Source organism: Mirounga leonina, unplaced genomic scaffold (assembly GCF_011800145.1).
Source record: "Mirounga leonina isolate KUSES-001 unplaced genomic scaffold, KU_Mleo_1.0 Mir_173, whole genome shotgun sequence".
Lineage (NCBI taxonomy): Eukaryota > Metazoa > Chordata > Mammalia > Carnivora > Phocidae > Mirounga > Mirounga leonina.
Window position 1 is genome coordinate 91,179,110 of NW_023270447.1, and position 24,323 is coordinate 91,203,432.

Here is a 24,323-nt window from a genome sequence, read left to right on the forward strand (position 1 = left end):
GCCCCCTGCACACCACATTCCGTACACACTCTGCCCCCTGCACACTCTGACCCACTCCATACTCCTGACGGCTCCTCAGGCCCTGCACCCACATGCTGCCCCGGGGGCCAGGTTCTATGCTACCTGCTGGGCTCTTCCCTTGGACTGCTGACCAACAACCCATAACCACTCGTCCCCTCTCCCAGCACACAGATTCCCTGGTCAGAACAGCACACCTCTCCTGCAAGTTCCTCTCACAGTCTTCCACAAGTTTCCAGCTCGCTCACTGCAGTTGGCAATTAGGCACTTGTTTGAGACAATTTCCACATCACCACCCCTCCTGGACTACTGGCTCATGAGAACAGAGCCCCAGCTGGTTCACAACAGTATCTCCAGGCCCTGTCACCAGGGCCTGCATGTAGTGGGTCAGTGATGATCTTAGACATGAATGAATGAATGACCTCTACGACCCCCGTGGCCTTGACCTTCCTCTACTCTGGGGCAGTCACCCGAGCTCTGGGTCGTCCCACATAGGATGCTGTACATGGCAAGGATCGGGTGAGGAAGGAAACGAAGCTTCGAGGCTGAGCAGACTCTGTCCCCGGCAGCAGCCAAAGGCCCTTCCTTGTCTTCCCGGGCGGGCACCCTGCTGGTGGCAAGAGTCCAGCCGGCTCTGTGATGCTGCGCTCCAGGTTACGTCCAAAACCCGATGGCGCCTGACTCTTGAGTCCCCGGCTCCTCTTTTGGCCCCTGGGCACAACTAGGCAGCTGGTGTTTCCCTAGTTATGCCCAAGCCCATGGACACGGGGCCCAGAAGGCAAGGACCCAGCACCCCAGGCCTGACTCTCCACCACGGCACACCCAAACCGACGGCCATAACCCGTGTGTCTCATGACAGTCAGGGTGAAGAGAAAAGAGCACGCCCACCCTCCCTACCCGACCCCTGCCAGGTGATCAATACGGCCCAATATCTGTACAAGACATGAGGAGCTGACCGGAGGAGAGGCAGGCTTGGCCAGGGTGATCACCTGAGGCAAGGAGCTGCAAAGCTCCCCACAGCTCGCCCTGGGGCTCTGCCCTCAAGGACCCCACCCCCGCCCCTGGGCCTGGGCTCTGATGAGAGCCCCCAAGTCTCTCATGTGCTCCATCCACCACTCCAGCACTAACTACAGATAGGCGAGGGACAAGCTCTGCTCAAGAAACCACGTAGAATAACCCTGTTTTCTTCCAACCATGCAAAAATGGGCAATAATCCCCATTTACCCAATGCATGCATGTCAACTCGGGTCTGGCAGGCTTACCCCGTCCTTCCCAGGGTGGCTGCATTGCTTGACTGGGGCAAACAAACAAAGCAGCCCAGGATGAAACTCCAGGCTTCACTCCACAACAAGAGCCCGCTCTAGGACTCCAGGGGGGGACCCAGGGGGAGCCCACCTGAACTGTGTCTCCCAAGTGTAGATGGGCCCCCTGCCTGCACCCAAGGGGGCACACGGCTGACCCGGAACCTGAGGCACAGTCTGGAGCATTGAGGGAAGGAAGAGATTCCTTCTGGCCACAGGGGATTGGGGATGATTTGCACGAGGGGGATGTTTGTGGTCAGGGGCTCTGGAGCAGGGCAGGGGGAGGCAAGGCGGCAGGCTGACTGCAGAGCAGTGGACAAGGAGGGTCCCGGGAGGCCACGTGTGAAGGCTGCTACAGCCCTGGAGGCAGAGGACAGCCCTGGACCTTGGGAACTCTGCACAGAAGGAGGGGACAAAGTTGGCCCACCGCCATCAGGGGCTCCTCTTAGGGGCTGCCTTCTTTTTCCTTCTGACAACACCCACAAAGTCGGCTCACACACTGCATCCAGCATCACCCGTGGGGCTCACTCCCCAAGTCAAACGTGGTCTGAGATCACAGGGTGGCAAGGGTCACCAATGCGTGCTGATGTCCGGCTGGGTGCCCAGGCTGCTGGAAAGGGATGGTGTTTCCCAAAGCTGACCTTGGGGGTGCTGTGACGTTGGAGTGCAGGTGGCTTTCCTGCTCTTCCCACACACCTTCTGTCCCCCCTTTGCATCAGATGCTTTAAGCACCGTCACCGGGATCCCCCGGGGCGGGTGCCTCCTGGGGAAGTAGCAGAAGCTGCAAGCGGGAGTGATGGAGACCAGACAGGTCTGGATGGGAGTGGGGGGCCCAGGCCTCCCCAGGGGAGAGGGCACTCCAGGCTTTAGGGTGCGCTCCCTCAGGGTGCTGGAAACGGCAGGCCTGGGGGACCAGCCTGCCCCAGGTTCCATCTCTGCTTCTGCCCCACCACAGATGGTGCTCAGGCAGCTTAATCTCTTTTGTTCTCTACCTCCTGATCTGTAAAATATCTTAAGAGATAAAAATAAATATACTATACACCCCAAGGAGTTGTGGCAAGGATTGAATGAGATAAGGCCCAGGGCAGTACCAGTACATGAGAGTAACATGCCCAAAGCCAGTTTCAAATCACAATCCTACCCTTTACAGGCTGTGTGACCTTGGGCAAATCACTTAACCTCTCTGTGCTTCTGTTTCTGCCAACGCTGAACAGGCTATTATTCCTGTTTCCCGGAAGTGTTGCATGCGTACAAGATTTGACTGAAGTGAAGCACTTAGAACCTGGCTCGTGGGGAGTACACCACCCATCTGAGGTAACCCTTAGTAGGAAGACAGGAGTCACGAACTGGACCGCCCTGCATTTTCCAGGGCTCGGGTGATGAGTGCTCTTTTCTTCTAAGAATGCAGCCTCTGAGCTGCCGCCTTTTCCCTCCACCCAGAACAAGTCTCGGGGTTCAGGAGCTCTGTGGATTGTATTTGGATCTGAATTGTCGTGACTGAAGGGGACTTTTGCGAATCACTCCCGTTTTTCCCGGGCTGAGCAGAGTCCAGGCTTGGGAAGTGATCGCCTATGAACGCGGCTAATTGGAGCGCGGCAAGGCCCTGCTCACACCACGCAGACCTCGCGTGAACCGCTCCGTGCAGCCCGCTCTCTCCCCCACCAGATCTTTGATCCACATTTCGTAAGGGCATCTTGCCCTAGAATTATGAGCACAGAAATCAGAGCAAGAATCTTCCGTGTTCTATTTCTGGCCCTGACACAGACGCCAGCGTGTGGGCAGATCATAATGCCAGAATTTTCTCTGGTCTCTGGGAAATAGCACAAGTCACAGTGGCCTTCTCCTGCCCCTGCCACCCGAGGGGGACGGGGCTTGTCTTGGACCGGCCACGGGTGGGTCAGGACGCCCTGGACCTTCCCCGCAAGGCGCGCCCACTGGGATTTCCCATGCTTGGGAGCCGGGTCCGTTCTCCTTGCTTGCTTCTTCCAGGACGGCATCAAAGGGGCTTTCGGAACAGGAAAGCAGCTGTTCGGCTGCATGTGGTTCCCACTGGATGCATCTTGATGAGGACGAGGGGCCGGCGCCATCCTGCTTGCTGGGGAGGTCCCAGCAGCCAGCACAGAGCTGGGCACCGGGTGTATGAATGAAGGATGGAAGAGACGAGCAAGCCCACGGGACTCTCTTGGCAGCTTCTCCTTCCTGTGTAACCTGCTTCCAGACCCAGGGTTTGGAGATGATTCTCAGAGCAGGTGGGGCCTTGGGCAAGTGTAGACCCACATTTCTCCTTGTGTGATCCGAGCTTCAGGGCGTGCAGGCAGTCTGGGGGGAGCATACTGTTCCTATAAAAAGTAAATCAACTGAAACTCTGAGCCAAGCCCCGGGGAGGCGGCGGGGGTGCTCCTGCCTCCGGCCTCAACACGAACAGAAAGAAAAGACTGGGGAGGGGGCAGCCCACAGGGGCCAGGAAATCCCATGAAGATTCCCAAGGTGCAAGTGTCTTAATAGCTTTTCACTTGTCTTCCACGCTAATATGCTCTGTGGTGGCCCACTGGGCAGAGAGGAGTTCAGAATCCTATTTCAGCTCGTCTGAGGGAGTCTGGAGCAGAGGGCGCCACAGGCAGGCACCCAGGTCAGATTCTAGCTCCATGATCTGTGTGCCAAGGGTCACCCCATATTACAGATGCGACAGAGGCCGGGGCCGAATGGCTCGCCCCAGGTCTCTCAGGGGGCCAACGAGGCCCAGCCGGGCCGGAACTGCAGGCGGGCGTGGGCACGCTTCTCTCCAGCATCTGTGTCCTGCTCCTGGACCTGCATGGTTTTCTCAGTATGCTCAGACCCCAGGGGTCCTTCCACCACCCACAACCCTCCTCAGGCTCTCTGGGGAAGGCAGCTCTCCCCCTCCCTGCGTGTTAGGGGCTCTCTGAGCAGGGGGCGGTGGCAGAAGGCTTGCCCCTGGACCCTCAGAGGCCTGTGGGAATGTGCTCACTGGCCCCGAGGGTGAAGGACACTTACATCCACTCCCTTCCTGGTGGAGCCTCTCTGTCCAAAGGTACATCCTGCTGCCATTCCAAAGTTGGCTCTGCCCCCACCCCCGTTGCCATTATAGTGAGACCAGGAGGGGAGGCACCCTGGCCTCTAGGGAGGGGTGCTGGGGGATGGGCAGCAGGGGGAGAAGAGCCGAGCTGCTGGTGACGGGCCCCCAGCCTCCCAGGACAGATGGAACCAGGGACAAAGGGGGAGGTGGGCATCCTCCCAGGAGCCTAGTGTGACTTCGGCTTTTCTCTAGAAACTGTCAGGCAAAGAGGCCACTGTATGAGGGTCTCTGCCTTTGTCCCAGGGGTGCTAGCCCTTCTGAGGCTCCATGCAAACAGCACCCCGAGTCCGAATGGGCTCGCTCCACCGGGGCCTCCATAAGTCACCTGCTTCTTTCTCCTTCTCAAGCTGTCCCCGCAAGTCTGACTTGCTGATGGCTGACCAGATGGGCACCTTCCCTGCAGGCTGACCCCGCCCCAGCCCCTCAGCCCCTGCCTGGCTACCTCATCCTGTAGTTTTCTTCCCTTTGCTCTGCACACCACCACCTCCTGACATTTTTATTGAGGTATAATTGACAAATAAAATTGTATACATTTAACATGAACAACGGGATGCTTTGATCTCCTTAACTCTTTGGGGGCACTTAAAAATGCAAAAGGAAGGGTTGTAGCAGGGCTCAGAGATGGCGGCGTCTGGAAGGAGTCTATGCGTGACAGCTCTTCAGTTACTTAAAAAAAAAAAAGCAAGCAGTAAAATGTTCTCATGATAAAAGCTTTTGCAATCTCAATCACCTTTTAATTTTGGGAGTTGAATCTGAGTGAGACTAAGAGAAGATACACAGGGGAGAAGCGAACATGCTTTCTGCTTAGGGGGAATAAGGGATGCAGGCAAGGTTTGATCCAGCCAGGCAGGGATGAGAGCTGCTCAAGCACCGAATGCAGGAGGCAGTCGGGATGAGTGTCAGGTGTTGCTCGAGAGGTCTGTTCCTCCTTGAGCACCTCTGGGTGCCCAACTCCCAGAGGCACCTGACAGGTGTGCAAGAAACATTTGTCTCCCCGGGGAATGGGGCTGCCCCAGTCCAGCAGCTGCAGGCTCAGGGCCGAAGGACAGAAACAGCTGGTGTTTTCCCCCTGGGAGAGATGTGTCTCCCCTCGACTCTGGCCTGAAAGGCAGGCCTTGGGTTCTGCGGTGTCACCCCCAGCAGCAGAGCACGGAGGGCCCACAACGTTCCCGATACCTGGGTGATCGGGAACGACTGCAGGCCTCCCAGGAATCGATCCGCATGAACGACAAATGCAGCAGGAGAAGTGGAGGCTTGTGTTTTTGCTTTTCTTTAAAATTTGTAAAAATGAGACCAGATCAAGAGGGACGTAGGCGCCCGGCTCGGTATGCCGCAGATTAATCCGGCTTCTGGAACAGCCGTGCCGAGCTGCTCTGTGATTGTCTTTCAGCGTCTCATGAGTTATTTTTCCCCCTGAAGCCAAAGTTAACAATAACATCAAACTTTGCACGAAACCTCTGCCACCAAACAGCAGCAGGCTTGCCTTCCCTCCCCCATCTTCTCCTCAGATAAGACGTTAAATGATCCACATGCGGTCGGGGAAAACTCCTTAAACTCCTCTTGTGGGTGAAGAGCCCGCCCCTGCTCAGGCTCAGGCTTTGCTCCAGAGGGCCTCATGGGCAGGCGTTGCCTGCTGACACAATTTCTTTGCTCAGAGACAAGACAGAAGAGCCGTGTTTGGTTGGCAATGGGGTGCGGAAAGAAGGGGGGTACTTCCAGGATTGAACTTTGTCCCCCCCCCCAAAAGATGCTAAGTCCTCCCGCCCAGACCCTGTGAATGGGACCATATTTGGAAACTGGGCCTTTGCAGATGTAATTAAGTCTCTCTAGATGTCATCATCCCGGATTATCTGGGTGGGCCCTAAGTCCGATGACACGTGTTAGGACTTGAATTGTGCCCCCTCAAGAGATATGCTGAATTCCTAGCACCCCCAGAGCTCAGAATGGGACTTTACTTGGAAAGTGGGTCTTTACAGGGGTCATCAGTTAAAATGAGGTCATCAGGGTAGGCCCTGACTGAACATGACCACTGTCCATATGAAAAGGGAAATGTGGACAGAGACCCGCACACAGAGAGCACCCTGTGGAGACACAAGGAAGGGACGGCCGTCCACAAGCCCAGGAACCCCGAGGCTACGGGAAGAGATGCCTGGAGTGGATTCTGCCTCACAGCCTCAGAGAACTTCCCTTGGACCTCCAGGCCCCAGAACAGGGACAGTAAACGTCTGTTGCTCAGCCCCAGAGAGACTCAGAGGTCCCTACACAGAAAGACACCACCCCCTCCCCCCACTGCATGGAGCTCTTAGTTGGCTCCAGCTGACGCATTATGGCACCACATTGGGATTCAGCAAACAGGCCTGCACGTGGGGCAAGAAGGTCATCCTGAGGGGGACACAGAGCCCAGGAGCCAAAAGACGCAGTTGTCTGGGAGGGGCCTGAGCGTGCAGCGTGTGGGCAGGGGGCTCTCTCGCCCCAGGGGCCCGGCCCGCACCTGCAGCTGGACCGGCAGAGCGTCTGGGTTAGTGGGTGACAGCCGTGGGGACACACGCCCTGTGGAGGGTTGTTCCTGCTCTGACCTGCTCTCTTGCCACAAGCAAAGGGAGGACCTGTCAATATCCAGGCCGGGAGCCAGGCTGCTTGCTTATTCATTCACTGTCGGTGCTATATACGGGTGGGAGTCGAGATGGCTGAGTTTATTAATTAATGATCCATCTCTGCTGTTGATAAATAATTCATTTCAATGATCTTTCCCAGGACACAGCACAACCATGGGCCCCGCGCTAGCCCAGGCTCGAAGGAAGAGTGTGGGGGGCTCTGCACACGTTGGAGCTACAGGAAGACCAACAGAGGGTCTGCGGCCAGGGCTGGAGGGCCAGTGGACACCCTGAGAGCCCTACATGTCTGGTGACACGCCTGGCGAGGCTGATGACAGAGACCCCAGGAGGGCGGGTCAGAGGAGGAGTAGGTCTCAGAGACCCTGGGCGCCAGAGGTGTCCAGTGGGGGCCGGAGATCTCCCATGGTGGGGCTGTGTTCTCATCTGGAAGCTCAACCAGGGAGGGGCCCACTTGCAAGCTCATTCCAGATTTCATTTCTTCGTGGCCGTGGGACTGAGAGGGATGGCTCTGTGCTGGCTGCTGGGGGGGACAGTCCTCAGCTCCAGAGGCTGCCTGCAGTCCCCCAGCCTGTGGGCCTCCTGTCCCACCACATGGTGGCTGCTTCGTCTAGGCCAGCATGAGAGTCTCCCTCATGAATCTGCTGGCAAAGTGGGTTCTGTATGAGGTAAGGTAACCAGAGGATAATGTCACCTGTCAGCCTTGCCATGTTCTACTGGTTGGAAGCAGGTCCCAGGCCCTGTTCATGCTCCAGGCGAGGAGATCCCACAAAAGCACCTACCCGGAGGTGGGGATCGTGGGGCAGACAGGCCAGGGCAGGGAGAGACCAGAGAGTTCCTGCTCCATGTTGTTGTGCAAGAAGAGCTGATTAAAGGAGCCATGAGTTTTCTCAGCCACAGGACGGATGGCAGCAAAGGGGATACAGTTGGGAGCCCTGAAAACACACAGGGCAGGACATGGGGCCGGTTGGTTTACAGGGCGTCTTGGCTCGGGGCCCAGAGGGACACAGCGGGAGTCGTCCCACAGCATTCGCACATCAGCAGGGCGGCCAGCATGTTAGGAGCAGGTGGACCCCAGGTCTGAGCAACGGCTCGGCGTGGAAGAGACCGCGGCCGTAGATAGCGCTGAGCAGACGGCTCCGGCGGGGGGGGGCCCTCCGGGGGCCTTTCGTGGGAGTCTCCCCCCTACACCCAGAGGAAGCAGAGATGAAGATGCCCGGGGGAGACGTGCCCAGCCCCAAGCTTCAGCTCAGGGCACGCCTCCGCTCTTCTCATCCATTTTCTCTCATCCTCACTAAGTCAAGCAGCACTTACCAAGGCTTTGAAACCTACCTTCGGAAACATGGAATCTGACCACTTCCTCCTGCCCGACCATCCACCAGGAAGCTCCTGTGGCTCCCAACCTGCCACCCCAGCCAGCACCCACTCCCCACGGACAAGCCGCACTCGGCTCCGGGAAGCAGACTGCTAGCAGCCCCTCGTGGCTCCTGGGGAAATCTTCCCAGACTGCAATCGCTGAAGTCTCCCCCACCTGATAGGGAAGGCAGAATACGAAATGGGTATGTTCAGAACACACACCAGCCCTGACCACTGTGAGTTCGCAACATAGGCCCCTGGAGCGGTGCCCCCAAAGACACACATGCACACAAGCAAGTCATGCTCAGCTTCTGCTACGGGGTTCCACGGCCTGCCCCCCACTTGTCTTCATCCCCATGGGCCCTGGAGTGCATTTTCTTTCCACCCAGGACTGTGGACTGAATTGTGTCCCTGCAGCACCCAATGTGCCCTCTTTAAGGAGGTGGCCAGGATAAACACGGTCATATGGGTGGGGCCCTGATCCTACGGGACGTGTGTCCTCCTAAGAAAAGGAAGAGTCACCAGAAAGCCTTCTCTCTCTACACGCACAGCTGTGCCATAGAAGACTTTCCTCCTCGCTGCCTGCTGGTGGGGGGATGCCCTGGCCAGTCTGGTCCCCAGGGCCCTGCCAAAGAGGACTTCACACCTGGGTGGGACTCCCCGCCGCAGTCTGCACCCCAGCTGCAGGGGACCGGTTAGCGGGGGCCCAGCTGAGTGGCTCCCAGCTTCCCTGCTACCCTGAGTGTGTGGGATGGCAGGCAAGCAGCTTCATTCTCTTCTCCAAGACACGGCTGTCTTGCTCGCTCTGGATGAGCCGGAACTGCTCCCCACATTCGCACATGTGTGTGGCGGTGGATGCCGGCGGGCGAGCCCCGGGCGGGGGGTGCCCACGCAGCCCCAGTGGGCATGTACGTCGGCACGAGTGTGGGGGTCTGCACAGAAGCGGTACCTCCTCTCGGCCTGGGCTCGGGCGACTTTCCGAGGCGCGGTGCGTTATTACCCCCCGTCTCTCCTCTTCACGTCCTCTTTCCCTCTCACTAAGGGTCAAAGACTGCACAGCATCCCCCCCTGATGAATGCATGCGCACAGGAGTTGCATTTTTTGTCTGTTCAGAAAAGCAATGCGAGCCAACTGTGGGCCAGGCGCTGTGCTAGGAGCCGGGGCGCAGGGGATGTGGGACCTGGGAGCAGCAGGTTGGTTTCTTCCCCTGAAGGAGCTCCGAGGCTGGCTGATCACCCAGGGAAAGTGCTGAGCATGCAGGGGTATGTGCTGCTCTTGGTCCTGGGTGGTGGGGGGTGCGGGACAGACGTCCGGGCAAGTGGCCATAAAATGACAGAAGTCATGGTAAACGCCACGAAATGGGGACAAAGAATCCAGGGGGCCCTAGAGGTGTGGGCGTCAATAGGAGGAGGGGGAGGTGGCCCCTCCAGCTGAGGGAAGAGCGTAAGCCTGGCCAAGGAGAGGACTCCCGGATGCTCCGGAGAGATCCAAGGAGGCCCCCTCCCACCCTCCCTCCTGCTGCCCGATTCTCAACACAGGAGCCAGAGAGGTGCTTCCCCACCTTGGGGGAGGGGCGGGAGCTTAAGTGTCCCAGACAGTGAGGAACGGCCCCGAAAAGACAAACTGCAGTCGGGAAGAATCGAGAGCTGGGGTGTGGCCAGGATGACGGCGGGGCATGAACCTTCAGGTCTTCCTGCGAAACGTGAGACCTCCTGCCTCCCTCTCCTTGCCCCGAGGCTCTGCGGCCCACACTGCCCCCCAAGTCCGTGGAAGTCTGGGACAACGGCAGGGCGGAGTGGAGTGCCTGCTGAGGTGCCCGAGGTGGCCTCCACCCCCTTACACCACGTGGCTCCTCAGCTCCCCTGACGAGTCAGCCTTCCACCAACCGGAAGGCCCTGCCCAGCCCTGCTGAGAGCAGGCAGCTGACCACTGACCCGTGCTCTGGGTGCAGCACCAGCCCTGGGTCTTGGCCCGTAGGCCCTAACCAGCCACCGCGTCCCCATGGAGACAGACAGAGCGCGCGTTCCCAGTAAAGCCCGAGCCTCATTTCTGAGTCTGCGTCCGAGTGTCTGCCAGGAGCAAGGCCAGTCTTGGTGTGGGTTAGAGACGGCAGTGGGTGTCACCTCCACGGCCTCGGCGAAGGCTCTGAAGGAGGAGACGCCCCCGCTGCACCTGGGAAGGGCGGACGGATGGCAGGGGACGGCCCCGCGATGCTCAGTGCATCCGTGGTGTTTGCGGTAACAGCGACTTTTGGCTGCAGCGGGCGCGGGTCTCAAGGCCCCGGGAGGGGGATGCAGGAGTTGGCGCAGGCTGGTGTCTGGGAGGCATCCTTCCGATTCCTCTGGCCCGTGACATGACCAGGTGAGGATGCCGAGCTCCCCTCCCCAGATGAGGGACCTCCAGGGAGGCCGGGGACATTGCCAAAGCCAGCGGGGACAGGGCTGGCCTGCACGTTTGGGGATGGCCCTCCCACAGCTCCTGTCTGCACTTGGGGAAGCACCCAGTTCCTGCTCCTGACCAGGACCCCCTTCTGCCCTTCCCTCATCCAGCCTCCCTTGTGCCAGGAGGCCTCTGCACGAGCCCCGCATCCCCGGGCCCACATCCTCTCCCAGACGCCGCTTCCCACCAGGCAGGCCCGACTCACACGTCCCCACCTGCATCTGAGACGGTGTCCGCGTACCTGCTCATCGTCGGTCCCCACCTGGGGACAGCAGCGCTGCAGGGCGGGGCCCCTCTGCACTGTCCCTCGGGGGCACGACCTCCCCCAGCTCACACAGAGCTTCCCAAGTGAAAAGGGGAAACGTCTGGTGCCAGGAAAGCGGGATTTCCCAGACAGACTGACTTCTCCTCACGCATCCTGCTCCCTCCACAAACCCAGCCCATCCTGCGTGTCGCTCAGCTGTGCGCACAGGCGTGGGCCGTCCGGCAACCATCGGGGACCGTTCTCACTCCGCACAAGGACTTTGCTTGCGCACCACCAGCACCCGAATTCATCCTGCCCTGGACCCTTCACACTGGCGGGACCCTCCACCTCCCGCTCCCTGGCGGGTACCAGCAAAGGATCCTCCCCACTGCGCCTTGCTTCACTTCTGGTCCACCCTCCCCAGCACGCTCCAGCCGGCCTTCTTGTCAAGCCTCCAAGCCTGCACCTCCGCGGGGGACAAAGGTGATGGTCACCTCCGTGCTCATCCCTCTTGTCTCCCAGGAGCCCTGATGTGGGACCACGTCCTCCCTACTTCTCCTCCCTCCCTCCCTCTTGTTCCTTCCCTCCCTCTCCCTCCCTCCTGTCTGCTCCCTCTCCCTCAGCCCCCCTTCCTCTCTCCCTCCTCCCTCCTCCTCTGTGAGGTGCTTTCTGCCCCAGGCTTCTCTGGTCCCACCCTCCCCCATTCCTCCTCCCCAGGCACCCTTCCTTGTGCTTTGGGGACTCTCTGGGGCCCTGTCTTCTGTCCCTGTCCCCCTCGCACACCGTCCACTCTCCCTCCAGGTGATCTCAACTATCCACAGGACCTTTAAAACCACCCAGACCCTGATGGCTCTGGGGTCTCCACCGCAGGCCAGACCTTCCCCAGCTGCAAACACGCAAGTCCAAGGGGGCCCACAGACGGCCCCTTTGACAGCTGATTCAGCAGCTGCAGTGAAACCGGGCCCCCAAGGGGCTGCCGGCCGCCCTTTCCCATCCGCGCCCACCCCAGCTCAGGACAGGCGCCACTTCCTTCGAAGGCGTAAGTTGCTCAAACCAAACACTTGGGAAGCCTTCTAGATTGTTCTCTTTCCCTCATGTCACGCACCGAGTCCTCAGCTTCAGGACCATCCACAGGGTCAGCCCACTCTCTGCTCCCCCCATTATCCTCAGACTAAAGCCCGGAGCCCCCACGACTGCCTCCAAACCCCAGCCCAACCTCTGACCTCCCTGCCCCCCCGGCCATGTGGCCCGCCACACCACAGCCCTTGCATTGCTTGTCACGCTCCCAGCACCTCGGCTCCTGGCCGCCACCCTCCTTCCCCGTCCTACCCCCCTCTTCTCATCCACTGGTCTCAACTCGAGCATCAGCTCTCCGCCCCAGGCTGCGGGCATCCTCCCCACACACCTGGGGAGGTGTGTTACTTACTCATGTTCGGATGTGTGTCTGTCTGTCTGTTGCCCCTGGAGGGGACAGAGACTGTGTGTTGTCTTCTGACGTAACAACACTGTCCGACACATAGTAGGTGCTCAGGAAATGGTTCAGATGGATGCTCGAGTGAGTGAAGGATGGATCTTCAGGGCACAAGGGCCAACCAGAGGTCAGACATTTTCATCTCTGACTTGTTTGTGAAGCTCGGTATATACAAAGCGTTTTTTGCAAATGGAGGTAGTGTTTTCTCCAAGCCCCCCAGTGGCTCCCAGGGCCTCGTGAAGGGCGGGTGGGGTGAGGCTTGGGCCAATGCCCTCCCCAGGCCCGTATTCTTCTCCAGCAGGACTGGGGCAGATGAAGGGTCTGCGATTCTCCCAGCTTCTGGAGAAAATCCCCAGGCACTGCTGACCCCTGGGCAGAGGAGGGGATGCCGGCCCCCTAGCCGGAGCGGATGGCCGCTCTTCCTGGATTGAATGGTAGTGCCATGGAATAGATATGCCCTCGTCCTAACCCCCCCGACCTTGTGAATGTGACCTTATTTAGAAGAAGGAACTTTGCAGATGTGATGGCATTTAGGATCTCAAGGCGAGACCATCCTGGATTCTTAGCTTGGGCCCTGATGCAGTGGCTGGTGTCTTTATAAGGGGAGAGACACAGACACAGAGGGAATACGCCGTGTGAAGACAGAGACACAGGCCAGGGTATGGCCAGGAGCCAAGGAACACCTGCCCGTCACCCCCAGCTGGAAGAGGCAGGAAAGACCTCCCCTGCCCTGAAGACTGGGAGAGATCTAATGCCTATTGTTTCAAACTCCCAGCTTGTGAAGAGTTGTTCCTGCGGCCCCAGGACACTCAGGTGCAGATGGAAGCTGGTCCTTTCTGTGCAGTGTGTGGATGGGGGCAAGGCCACCTGTCTCCGGGGTGGGAGGCTGCCTCTGGAATGTCTGGGCCGAGAACAGGGATTCTCGGGGGCGGGGGCATCTAGGAATGTGGGGGACGTTTCTGGTTGTCACAATGACTGACATTATTTGCGTAGGGGGCAGGACGCTACCTGCCCCACAATGTATAGGACAGACGTGCTCACCCACGGCCGGCCCTCCATTCTGTGTGACTCTGAACGTCCTTCTGCTCACTCCTGCTATAAATGCTCAGAGAGCCTCCTTCTGTTCCACGTACAGACCCAGAGTATTTTTTGCATGGTTTTAATAAGCACCAAAGTTTCCAAGAACACAACCACCATGTACGTCGAAAGAAGGCTGGATTATTTTTGTCCCAAATGTTGCCGGGAGTTGTTCACCATTTTCCCAAAGTCACCTGCCCCCCCCCCATGCTCAGACGGCACACCTGTCTTAGCTCGCGTTGCCCTCAGGTTCCTGACGATGCCACACGGGGGTGGGGGGTGAGCCTCCGACGACCTCACCACACCTTCCGGTGAAGATGTGCATGGAGGAGCATCTATCAAACATCATGTCACATCACGTCTCCTCTCAATTCCACTGAGGGCATTAGATGAGTCTGGAGGACCATGAGCTTTGGTCGGTTATAGTTTCTCCAAAAAGGGGCACTCAAAGTGAGTAAAAGGGGGTATTACCAAGATGCTTTGTAAACTTGGGCCCCCGGTCTGGAAGGGCAGGGAGCTAACTCTAGAGTGCTAGCTTTTCTTCCTGCCCCACTCCTTAGACGATGCCGATTCTCTCCTTCTGGCAGATGTGGGAACAGGGATGGGGACCCAGGTGTGGCTCTCAGGGGCTCTGCCTCTGGCCCCAGGACACATCCCTGGGGGGCTCTCTGTTCAGCATGTGAAACCACACAATGGGGGCCTCCAACTCTTCCACCCACCTGCCATGGGCTCTGCTGATGGAGAGGCCTCCCTGGAGCTTCTAGAAGGTTCCTTCATCACTGGACCTCACATATGGGCCAAGAACTTCCGAGGGACTAAGGCAATCAGCTTCCTCTTGGATTTAGGTCCCACTCAGGATGCCCTGATGCCTCAGGCAGCAAGGCTGTGTGTCGAGGAGGGACCCTCAGCATCAGAGAAGGGGCCCTGACCCACTTCCCCCGACTCACGAGAGGCTGAGCCTCCCTGAGCGTCAGCCCCACCGCCTTCCATGGGCAGTTCTGAGAACATGAAGAGTGAAGCACAAGTTTGGCAATAAGCCACTTAAAGGGATGTGTGCAAGGGACAGTCTGCTGAGAAGCCAGCTGGCCCCTGGCAAAGGACAAGCTGACCGGCGCTCCAGCAGACAGCCCTCCCCTAGGCCGGGCCGCTGGACATGGTGCTCCCCCCTGGGCACGGGGACTGCTGACCTGGCGAGTTATGGGGCTCTGCTGATGGGTTTCCCAGTGGGTCCGACTGCCTAAATCCTTCCAGGACAGAGAAAGGTCATAAGGCAGCTAGACCAGCATTGGCCAGGCACCTGCACGTGCTCAACCCAGCCCCGTTGGGGGATGCTAAAGGTGACAGGGGTCCCACTTCCCCAGCACCAGTGCCCTTCCCTCCCCGATGGAGCTGCAGAGCGAGGGGGCCTTCATGCACCCAGGGCCCCTGACACTCGCTGTGTGTGCCCAGCTTTCTATGCGGGTGAACTCAGCCACGTCTCAGAACCACCCCTCGAGGTGGAAATTACTTCTCAGTCTGCTGTCAAAAAAGCCAGCACTCCCTGAGGTCACGGGGCACAACAAGGGCACACCAATGGCCAGGGTCGGTGGGCCGCCAGGGCCTGGGTTACGCCTGGGTCAGGGCAGGGGCTCCCCCCGTCAGCACCAGCTTCACTGCCCCCACGTCCCATCCTCGGTCAGCTCGGCAGACATCTCCGCCTCTGCTCCTGAGACAGACTGGGCATCTGACGGAAAGTTCTGGAAGAGAAACTTAATCCTCTGGTGGTGCTGATCATCACCTCCAAGCAACAGACTCCAAGGCGGAGATTCACTGAACCACATGGAAAGCCAGGACCGGGGAGGCCTTGTCTTCCCGTCTGATCATATGGCCCGACCATCACGTGTCTGCCTGTGATCTTGGCTGAGCCTCCAGAAGCAGGCGGCCACCTCGGGGGTGCGCTGGAGCTTCCCCTGGAACCCACCTGCCCCGGCGCTGAGGGCAATGCCTCTTGCAGCAAGTACATGCACGTGGGGCCTTTTCAAACTGGCCACCCGCCATGCAGAGCCGCTCCTGGGCGGGGGTGGGTGACTTCTCCCGCTCACCCGGCAGCTCAGAAACCCCGGCCGCAGCTGCCTGCCCCACCAACCCCAGAGCTTGCTGGATCCACTGCCTGGAGTGACGCTGGAAGGGAGGGGAGGGCCAGAGCCCACCAGCCTTCTCCTCTCAGGACAAAATGGCAGGGCAGACCATTTTCCTAGCTGTGGGCAGAAGGAACACAGAGCCTCGGACGTTCTTATGGACCGTTAGAGCTGGAGGAGGGGCCGTGAGGGTTTTTCCTCCAGTGTCTTTCTAGATGTGAGGAGACTGAGTCCCAGCCCACCTGCTCTGCTGCCTCCACCATGCAGGCCTCCGGGCTTCTGGTCTCCAGAGTGCTTGGTGCCCTCTGCCTTCCCCGGTGCTCTGCCCATGCATGCCCTCCCCATCGGTCAGGACCAGCCTCATTCACTCTCCAGGAAGCCTGGCGGGACCCTTCCCACCAGGACCAGCGCCCTCCTCCTTTTACTGGGTTTTCAGAATCACTGTGCAATTGCCCAAGCTGGGGCTTTCTGACATGTCTGCTCCCGTCCTTAACTGTCACTTCTCTCTTGTGAAGCCTCGTGTCCTTACCTGTCTGACTTTCCCAAATAGATTTTAAACTCTTTGAAAAGACAGCCAGGGCCCCGGTTTTGTATCCCTTCACGTCTCCCCCACCCTGAAGCGTGGTATTTCATATCAACCAAGTTCAGAGCTGACAGTTCCCTGCACGACAGATCAGAAGCTAGAAATTCCAAAACCAGTCTTCTTCACATCGTCAAATAATTCTAAAAATAATGTTCTAATATTTAATCTCTACGCTTAGAATCATTCCCCTGTGTGTGGATGAAAACCATAAATTCAATCCACCATATATCACACTGGTCTGTTACCCATCCCGTGTTTAGTGAAGCGATGGATGTCAGGAAGTCACATTCTGCGGGGGTGGGGGTGTCGCCTGCAGCCCTCCAATACCTGCATCACCAGCAACCCAGCCTGCCGCCCTTACAGAGGACCAGTGTCAGTTCAGGCCCCTTCCCACAGCTCCTAGGGCTGGGCAAAGGGAAACAGAGAAAGGGTGCTAGGACAGGCACTGTGATCCCACGAGAACTCAAGTAACTTCCCGACCCCTAAACTCGCTCTCAGGAGAAGGAGGCAGCTCTGGCAGAAACAAAGAAGTCTAAGAAGCACTAGATGCAAAAGCTGGGGCAAGGAACACATTAAAGGGAAATAAAGGTAAGCGGGTGATAAAATCATCTCCAGAAGACTTCGAGACCAGCTCTAATGAGTCGGAGCTCATTTATCCATTTGGTGTGAACACAGCTTTGCTCAGCAAAAGCAGAGGAGCGCTCTGGGACGTTGGACGGGTGCAGAGGGCTGTCGGCAGACGCGCGCCATCCCACCCATGCCACAACGGGTCACCACGCGAAACCAGGCGCATCCATTCCGACATCCCAGTTAAGACCCTAAAGCCCAGCCTCGCCAGCTACGGAGTGTGGGATGTTTAGCGAGCTCCAAACACTCATTTGTTCGTGGATGCTCTTATCCCAATTAAGCCACTCAAAACTTTTGAAGTTCATGAGTCATTTGCTTCAAATATCTTTAAATTAGGGATGGATTCACTTCCCTGGTAGCAAACACCCAGCAAGTTAATTAAAAGGGGCTCAGCATTTAAACCACCATCACAGTTTTAAACAGAAGGAGAGGAGCACGTCTCTCCCTATCACAGCTGCTCCTAACTCTCTTCCACTTCTATCCCAGCATTTTGAAATATTTCCCACCATGAGACTTGCTCCCAGGGTTGCTCTGCTACCCAGGTCAGCTGACCATCACTGTGAGAGAAGAGGACACCAGTCTGTCCCTCCTGCTTACAGTGGGACACACCTAAAGGACACTGAAGGCCCCCTGGTGACAAGGACAAAGCAACTTGGAAATCATCCTTGGAAACGCATGAGTGCATCCCAATGTAAAAATTACCAGGCAGGATGGGGATGACATCTGAGCCATCTCTTCCTTGAGCTGCTGGGTGTCACGAATACATGACTGATCCAAATGGGAACACACCTTGAATGACCATTAACGGAGACCTTACAGGGCTTTGTAGCCCCTCCTGGGTGGTGTACTTTCCAGAGCTAGGAACACGGATAGTTGAGGAAAGCATCAGATGTATCTGAGCAGGCTGGAGAATCTCAGGGTCCAGGGGCCAGCGGGAAGGTCTAAGAACATCAGGTCCCAGAAGTCTTTAATGAGCACTAGCTGTATACCACGCACCCACAGCCTAGGAGATCCGCGGTGGGCAAATGCAATAACCAAAATCAGCTGGCTTGAATTCCCCACAGCTCCCTTTACGAGTTTTAAGATTAAAGCCCAGGAAATGACTTTGTGTTTTTCTCCCAGGAGACTTTGTGATTCCAGACTCAGAACATGACCAGCAAGAGAGCTGTCACAGGAAGATGGTGCTTCGCTGTGGGGAGTCCTCCTCTCTCGACCTCAAGTGAACTCCTGCCCCATCTGACAGTCACCCTCTGCCAGCACCATGTGAGGCTGGAGCTCAATGCCTCGGTGAACCTAAGCCAGGTGATTTTCCATCCCAAGCAGTTCCTAGCTAGTGCCACCTATACCTCCACAAAGAGCACCAAGGTCAGGGACAGGGATGTGGGACTTCATCAAATGATCTCATCAAATGACCCCATAATGGAGCAGTAAATGTAGCAGCAAGCTAGTGGTAGCAAATCATCACAAGAAAAACAATCATTATTACCATCACTATCACCATCACCTCCATCACCACCACCTCCTCCTCATCATTATCACCATGAGCCTCATCACCATCATCACCATCTTCACCATCATCACCAACATCACCACCATCACCATCATCATCATCACCATTACCACACTCATCATCACCATTGTCATCATCACCATCACCATCATCACCATCATCATCACCACCACCATCATCACCATCATCATCACCATTGTCATCACCACCATCATCACCATCTCCATCATCATCATCACCATCACCATCATCATCACCACCATCACCATCTCCATCATCATCATCACCACACTCATCATCACCATCATCACCATCTTCACCATCATCACCATCATCATCACCATTGTCATCCATCATCATCATCACCATCATCACCATCACCATCACCATCACCATCACCATCACCATATTAACAGCAGCAAACATGTAATGAACAGCTGTTATGTGTCAGGCACTGACCACCTGGCATACACTATCTCACTAATCTTTGCAACTTTATAAGGTGGTTAATTCTGTAATTCCCACTGAGGCACACAGAAGGTAAGCAAGTTGCCCAAGTTCACACGGCTAATACAAGAGGAAGCCAGAAATTCGAAGGCAGACACTCTTATCCACTACCTTAAAACTAGGAGAGACTTTCCAATCACTTCACTTATGGGGTAGTCTCTGGGAGAGGGGCCGTTTGATGATTCCAGCAGCTATCCCACGTAATATTCACTCCTGAGGGATTTCAGAGTGCCCCAAATCTCCATCCATCTGCTTTTCTATGCTCACTGGTATCTGTGCTCTGGGCAGATGGGCCAAGGTAACTTTCCCCTTCAAACACCTCTCTACAGAAGCAAAAATAAAAACTCACAACTCCCCAAACCTGATTCCAAAGACATCTCTTTGGACAACAGAACTGACTTAACAAATTCTTCCTATCTTTCCAAAACCTTAATTCTGCCCTTTGGGATGCCCTCAGTGGTGAGTGGGCAGAGCTGGTGTGTCTCAGATGAAAAGACTGCCATGTCCCTGGTGGCTTGTTGGCCCCTGACACCTGCAGGCTTCTCCTTGGAGTCCTTCTTGCTGGGTATAGAAGCACCTGGCATGGTCGCAGGGTTCTTAGTTCATGCTTGATGTTGTTCTACTGAATCCTCACGACAACCATTTGGAAGAGATATTTCTAAGCTTTAATTTTTCTGGTGAAGAAAATGAAGCCAAGAGAGAAGAGAACGTCCCCAGGGTCACACAGCTACCTGCAGCTGAGTCCGGATTCGCAGGCGGTCTGCGGCTTGCAAGCGCATACGGCATGCCCAGCCTCCTGGACCACCGCGCTGGGATCCCCAAGACCACCCTTGCCGCCTTAATCCTGCCTGAGAAGGGTGAGCAGCAGAAGTGCTCCACAAAGAGTTGAGAGCCCAGGTCTATGTGTGGTGACTGCCAGGACAAGGGGGATTTATGGGGCTCCCGTCAGGGCCCTGAGTGGCTTGGGTCACTTTTGTGGGATCAGCTGAGCTGTGACGGACCTAGTTAGAGGTGTCACCTCAGCACTTCCTGTCTTGCCTTGCCTTGGCCTGGATGCCGAAACCTGCTGGCGCCCCTTCTCAGCATCCAACATCACTTCCCAGAATTAACATTTCTCTGCACCAAAAGCAAACACATGTATTCCCGCCCCCCTTTAAATTTGTTTTGCTAAACAAATTAATCTAGTACCAGATTATATTATGAAGAACCATAAATCTTTTCCAAGATAAGCATCTGTCGAGTTGGATTAGCAACATCCATTGTACTGTGAATTAATTTGCTGAGCCTTCTAATGCTGTCCCAAGCATTTAACTTTAGTAATAACAAATGTAATTTGGAATAAACGGGAACTTGTTTTCTCGTCCGTGCCTGTATAGTTAAGTGACGTGTGTAGAGGGTATGACAGTAAATGAATGCAGCACTAAATTCTATTATGATGATGGCTTGTGAGTTTATTGAGGTAAAAACAAATGCTTTCGTAAACTGCTTTCGGGCACCTGGCGCAGACGTGATGGACGGCAGGCTGTGTGTGCACAGGTTCTGGACAAAGGCTGGCCGGGAGACAACCCGCGACCCCCTGCAGACCTTCTCCCCCCGTGCTCCAAGCTCACAGCCTCCGCCCCTGGGTCTGGGTCTGGCCCTGGCCCCTGGCGTTGAGGTGGAGCTGGGTTTGCTTTCAGAGATCTGTTGCTCTATAGGGAAGAATTGCTCAAATACAAAAACTGCAGTTCTCTCGTCCAGGTGAAGGAAGGAAGTAGGTCATGGAACAAAAGCCACCCACTCTATGAAAACCTATCCAACTCCTGACCACGGCCAGACGCAGCCTCATGCGGATGCAGCCTGCAGGAAAAACTATGCTGCCGACAGACCCTGGGCAGCAAGTCTCTTCTGTCCGGGGTCCTGAAGAGGGCCTGCATGGGGACAATGGACCCCGAGGCCTCAGGACGTGGAGAAGCAAACAAACAGGGCGCAGAGGCCACGCGGCAGCCCCACCCCTTCATGCCAACACCCTGGACTTCACATCCCATTTTAAGAGCTAGCCAACCCTGCGGCTCGTCTGGGATGTGCGTACCCAGATCTGATCTGTGAACATCCTGCTCCTGGTGGGGCGTGGGGTCGTGGCCTGTTCCCAGAAGCAAAGGGGACCAGAGGTGGGCTGGAGCACAGGGGTCCCGGACTCTGCACACGCCCTCAGCCTGGGGACGTGCCTGTGGCTAGCCCTGGAAGGACGGGCTGTGGCCTGGGAGATTTTCAAGGGCCACTCCTTTAGAAGCAACTGGAAGAGGAGGTAGAGGAGAAGAAAGAAAGACAAAACTACGTTGCAGTAGATATTTCACGGTAACTGTCCATATGCACCCAGAGCAACGGGCAGAGGACCCAGAGCCATTTGTTCTGACCCCGTCCCCCAAACACCTGCGACATCGCCTCCAGGGAAGATACTCCCCAACCCGAGCCAGTTTGCAGAGGCTCAGCAAACAACCACAGGAAGTTCTTCCTTATACCTGACCTAATCTCTTCTGCTGCTTAAAGTGATCCCTAATTCTGGGCCAATGTGGCAGTCGCCCCTCCACAGGCCACAGCCTTGAAGGTTTTTGGGTACTCTACTTGGGCCCTAATTCCACCAGCAGGAGTGTCCGCATCTCACTGCCAGGCTGGCCCAGAGGTCGAGGTTCTACCATTTGGGAAGACGTGGCTCTGTGCCTGGAGGGGTCTGGACGCCCATGACACAGGCAAGGCGGGCACAGCGTCTCCTTCTAGGCCACCACTATGGAGAGACCCTGTCCCGTCTCCCTTCCACCAGCCAGAAGGGCTTGGCTAGAGCACAACCCGCAAGTCCACAGACACACATGCCCCCTCTGTCCCCAAGGCCGCCACCCAACCGTCAGCACTCTGCCGTTGTTAGGTTTCTGCCGCTGAGAAACAGGGAGGCCTGCCACGCAGTGTCACCGGGCACAGCACAGCATCCTTCGTGAGCCACACCCCCAGGTGTCCTCCCCCCACCAACCGAACCCCAAGCAGAAAACAGGTGGGTGTACCTGAGGTCTCCCCCAGAATCCGTGGGGGCTTGACGTCTTCACCATCGTCTTTGCTGGGACTGGTGGAAGGCTCCGTTGTGCTAACCCCAACCGGGATCCTATTCCTGGGGCCCAGGGGCTCAGTGACCCCCTTAGTCTGCAGCGTCGTGGAGGTGGCCGTGGTGGCGGGGGCGGTGGTGGTGGCCACAGTTGTCTTCCGTGTCTGTGGGATGGAGGCCGTGGTGGGGCCGTAGAGCCCTGGAAATGTGTTGGATTCCGGGGCCTCCTCCTCCCCCGTGGGGCCCCAGGCGATGAACTCCGTCTCTGTGGTGGGCCTGCTGCCCCGGAAATCAAAACCGCTGAAGCCAGCCCCCTGCAGGTGCCTCTTCTCCCTCCGCAGGAGGGCCTGCTGGTCCGTGGTGGCCCCGCTGCCCGCTGCGGGGGACGGGGACGACGAGGAGGAGCCAAGGGAGGGGCTGGATTTGGCAGCGGCTGGGGGCTTGGCGAGCCCCCCTCTGGGCACCAGGGCGGCCACCTGGTCCCTGGGTCTGTGCGCCCGTTTGGCGCGCGGGCTCGGCACCTGCCCGTGGCTGCGCTCCACGCGGGCCGGGCGCGGGCTCCACACGGGCACGGGGATGCGCGCCGCCTGTCCGCTCTTCAAACTCCACAGCCGGGGCGGCCGCTGCGGCGGCCGGGGAAGGAGCCGGAAGTCGGGGCCCGGGCCCAGGGACTCACACGAGGGCAGATCCATGGCGAGCTGAAACATGGCTATAAGTATCCAAGCATGGCTTCCTAGGGAGCAGCCCGGCCAGCGGATGGACATGGAACTGCGTGGAAAAGAGAGAGCAGTGTCAGGTGGGGGCTCTGGGGGCTCCGCCGGCGGTCCCTCCACCCCCACCGGGACACGGAAGCGCTCTTCTGGTAATGAGCGCTAATCCTAACTTCAGAAGGGAAACCGAAACCCTCCATTAGCTGACTTCACAGCCCTGCTGCAGTGCCACCTCTTCATCAGCATCTTAGAAGCCCTGTCCCCCATGCACCTGCTCCCAGGAGCCGGTTCCCCCGCCTGCACCTCACATCTCTTCCCAGGAGCATGCAACGCACATGGCTGGTTGACATGATGCAGGAGGGAAACCGAGTCTCAAAACCCCCAGCTCAGCCGACAAGATGACCTCAAACACCTTCTGTTCCCCACTCGGCTTCTGCCCGGAGTTCATGAAACGGAGACATGGAGAGGACGTGAGGTAAGACGACGGCAGAGCTGGGGGCTCGGGTCACCCCTGGGTCCAGGGCTGAGCACCTTCCTCTGTGTCACAGAACTTACAGACCCAAGGTGTGTGTCTCCCTGAGGCCTGCGAGGACGGGGGTTCCACCCTCCGTGTGGCTGAGCCCGCCGGACTTCACGGGGGGCCCGAAGGCCAGGCATCTCCCGGGCCCCCGCCCCATGCTGTGGTCCGCAAACCCCACCCCCACCTTCTCAGGCAAATGTGCGTATCTCACAGCAGGCTGTGGCCTCGGATGCCGTACGCTAAGAAAGCTTCTTATTTTTGGCCTCCTCTGGATTTTGTTCAGGAAAATGAGATCTGCTGTGGATAAGCTGGAAGTTTATTGATGCACCAGCCCTACCCAAGTGCTGTTCTGTTGACATTTCGGCTTCCCCTATTTATCTTCAGCACAGGTGCCCTTTGAAACCCCGTCATCCACCTGCTCAGCTCCAGGCTCGGCTGGAGAAGGGCAAACCCCACACGACCCGGGGAAGATGGTGGGGGGCTGGGTGCACGGAGCATCACGTGAGCACTCAGAGCGCGGCAGACAGACCCGGGCAGGGCTTGGTGTCCCCGGGGCCCACGCTCCCTCTCCAGCTTAGGTAATTGAGGACTGGGTGCAGGCGCCGTTCGAAGTCAGTACTCGTCCCCGGCGTCACGTCTGAAAATTGACTCGGATCCAGAATGTGAGTGGCTGGTGCGGGTGGGGGCGGGCGAGGGCGTTGGGTGCGCCGAGCCGCCAGCCTGGAAAGCTGCTCAAGACCAGCCCCGTAGAAAAAAAAAGGCCCGGCAGTTTTTCTTTATGAGGTTTCGCGTGACTTTAAAAGGGAATAAATCAGTGAGTGAGCAGTGTGTGGTGTGTGAGTCATGTGCGCGTGCACGCACGGGAGTGTGTCTCAGGACTGCGTGCCACTGATGTGTGATAGCACGTCAGTGCCTGTGAAAGACAAATGTACAAGTGGGTGTGAGTGTGTCAGCAAGCGTGTAAGAGCGCGAGGCTGTGGGGGGTGTCTGTGTGCCCATCTGTCACATATGCGTGTTTGTGCATGTGCGGGTGTGGCCGAGTGTGGGGTCTGCATGTCGGTGTG

General features: G+C 57.4%; 1 protein-coding gene across 1 annotated transcript in view; it reads right to left on the minus strand.

The window, feature by feature from the left end:
* Window positions 1-22,793, minus strand: part of AJAP1 (adherens junctions associated protein 1) — a 54,962-nt gene extending 32,169 nt beyond the window's left edge. Inside the window, exon 1 of the mRNA XM_035020257.1 lies at window positions 21,992-22,793. Coding sequence (XP_034876148.1) covers window positions 21,992-22,793 — 802 coding nt within the window. The remainder of the gene's footprint in view (window positions 1-21,991) is intronic.
* Between the last annotated feature and the right edge of the window lie 1,530 nt (window positions 22,794-24,323).